This window comes from Salvia splendens, chromosome 9 (genome assembly GCF_004379255.2).
Source record: "Salvia splendens isolate huo1 chromosome 9, SspV2, whole genome shotgun sequence".
Classification (NCBI taxonomy): Eukaryota; Viridiplantae; Streptophyta; class Magnoliopsida; order Lamiales; family Lamiaceae; genus Salvia; species Salvia splendens.
Genome location: NC_056040.1, coordinates 25,816,713 through 25,819,273, shown reverse-complemented (window position 1 = coordinate 25,819,273; position 2,561 = coordinate 25,816,713). Strand labels below are relative to the sequence as shown.

Genomic DNA, 2,561 nt, shown 5'->3' with positions numbered 1-2,561 from the left:
CTATTATATTGACTCAGTGGATTATGTGGTATTCTATGAGTTTGAAATGCATAGAAGACATGTACACATGTTCCCATATGAGATAGTTAGACACTTGAAGAGTTTCTATGCTATGAAAGCTCTGACGATAGAGTTTGAGATACTTTGAGGTCGCTTCAAATGTATGTTGCATAATGGGGTTAGGTTTCTAAGTATCTGTTGAATACCATTCGATTAATTATGAGGTTAGCATCGATTAGGACGATGCTTCATGCGAATGTCTTAATAGATCTAATTTTGGAGTCTCTTCAAGAACAACATAATCTTATATCTGATGGAACTTTGTACAAGCATGAAGCAATCTCATGCATCATCAAACAACAAAACTAAATCAGAAGACATAGGGCAAACGAATACATTCAATAACTCCCATATACCGAAACCACCAAATAAATACTATAGTAACCTAATATATTCATGAGTAACTCCAAAATGAATCCATATCGGGGCTGAAACACAGACCATCATAGTCATTGTTGTCTCGTGAAAGGCTGATAGCAGAGTTACTTAATGAATCCTGCTTCATTTTACACATTCTCTCAGGCTCCTTCCCACCTATATAAACATGAGTTGCTGAATTAGGCTTATCATCATACTCATGGTCACCTATTTTCACAGGAAAGTTGGCGAGACACCACGACGACTGATGCTGGAAATCAAGAGATGGCACTGAACCGATATCATGAGGGTTGAGATTATAATATTGGTTGTAGGTATCTATATTTGGACGAGGAACCATCAAGTTGCTCTTATTCTTGCTTAATATGATTTCATCACTTGCCAAGCTTGAACTAGGTTTTCGAGAGGAATAGTCGTCTATCAATGGCGGTAACAGTGTAGAGCTGTCAACGAGACAACGATCAACAAACGAGTGGAGTGGAGTATTTGCTTCATCTTTCTTGTGGAAAACCCTGCAAACAACCCATTTTTCCTGGCAGAAAAGAAACTAGCTAATTATTGAAAAAGTGATGATTTAAGTGCAAAACTTTGTATGAAATGAAAGTAATTAAAGAGACCTTTGCATGATGGGAGATATTGTACGCGGAGAAGTCACCATGGAGTCTGTATTCGTGAATGACCCAATTGGTTTTAAGGCCTTTAGGAGCCCTCCCTTTGTAGAATACAAGTGTTTTTTTCATCCCAACAACCTTCTTCTTGGCATTGTGTATCTCTCTATCTTTCCCAGTCGCCTTCCAATATCCCGACGCTGTTGCTCTATTCGTCCTCGTACCTGATGGATACTTCGTTTCCTTCTTGAAAAAGAAGAACCACTCGTTTTCTCCCATCTTCGCCGCCTTATCTGGGAAAAAAACCAAAATCATTCAAATTTTCATACAACAAACAATCATACAAGAAGTTGATAGTACTATATTTGAAGATCGTGCACGTATGAGAAGCTATTCGAGGGATGTAATCAAATGAAAACTCCCTATATTGTACAAACTCCAAACTATGATCTGGATCGTTAGATTTCAAGATTTGAAGCCAACAGATGACAGATAACGTCAACAGAAAATGTCAACAACCGATTGACATTTTCTGTTGACGTTATTTTTTACATGTTAACATCAAATCTTAAAATTTAACGGTGCAGGTCATAGTTTAGAAATATAACAAAATTATTTGATTTAAAAAGTTAATACGCCTTATGGAAGAAAAGAAGAGAAGAGAAGAGAAATGTAGAAAAATTACTAGGTAAATCCCAAGGTTCACACTTGTTGAGATCGACCTCATTGATAGCTACAGCTCGGAATCGTCTGTGGATGACCTTGTTGAGAAGATAGTGAGTTACAATCTCGGCGTCGGTGGGATGGAATCTGAAGCCCGGAGGCATCTGATCGACGGCTGAGCATGCAACCTTATATTCTTCTTCTTCTTCTTCTGGAATAATGATGTTAACAAATGTAGATGCATATGCTGCTTCCATATTTAGCAACAAACAAGTAGTAATTATTTGTAATAGAATTAAAGGGATAAATAGGGTGGTAGGAGACAAGGAGAGAGGCTATTATATATAGAAAGAAATGGGTAAGTGTCTTGGGGTGAAAGGAAAGAACAGGGAAAGAGTGATGGGGATGCGCATATGCATGCTTAACTCTGCATTCAGCTTATCACTAAATTAACGGAGAATTCCACTCTAAGTTTCATTAATTTAGACAAGAAACAGAATGATTGTTGGCCTTTTCAAAGGTGCTGCTGATGTCAGCTTTGCTTCTGTGTTGGTAGCGCGTGAGTGCCACATCCCACTCCAAATACTAATAAATTAAGCTTACTTTACTTGAGATTCTCACATATAAATATTTATGTTATCAAATGTCATTTATACTATTTATAGCACTATCATATAAACGTTTACTTTCCAACAAATTGTGTAGTGGTAGTGCGCAATAAAGAAGGAAATTGACTTGAATATAGAAATTAGTAAACTGCATATTGTTATTAATGTATTATTACTTGATCTAGGTGTAGGTGCAGCTTTGTTTTATGCAAGTTGGGACGAAGCATGTGTCATACACGTATTT

General features: G+C 37.0%; 1 protein-coding gene across 1 annotated transcript; it reads right to left on the bottom strand.

Moving 5' to 3' along the window:
• Positions 1–300: 300 nt before the first annotated feature.
• On the bottom strand, positions 301–1,980 carry LOC121747679 (NAC domain-containing protein 92-like). Its single transcript, XM_042141781.1, has 3 exons — positions 1,732–1,980; positions 1,056–1,339; positions 301–970 (listed from the first exon to the last, which is right to left on the bottom strand). The coding sequence occupies exons 1-3, from the start codon at positions 1,964–1,966 to the stop codon at positions 455–457; spliced, it is 1,035 nt and encodes a 344-aa protein (XP_041997715.1). The 5' UTR covers positions 1,967–1,980; the 3' UTR covers positions 301–454.
• Positions 1,981–2,561: the final 581 nt, after the last annotated feature.

What these genes read in the sequence shown, in the direction of transcription:
- LOC121747679 (XM_042141781.1), bottom strand. Translation starts at nt 1,966, where the DNA reads ATGGAAGCAGCATATGCATCTACATTTGTTAACATCATTATTCCAGAA. An exon ending in TGAACCTTGGGATTTACCTA is followed by an intron (nt 1,340 to 1,731) that starts GTAATTTTTCTA and finishes TTTTTTTCCCAG; the next exon opens with ATAAGGCGGCGAAGATGGGA. An exon ending in ATATCTCCCATCATGCAAAG is followed by an intron (nt 971 to 1,055) that starts GTCTCTTTAATT and finishes CTTTTCTGCCAG; the next exon opens with GAAAAATGGGTTGTTTGCAG.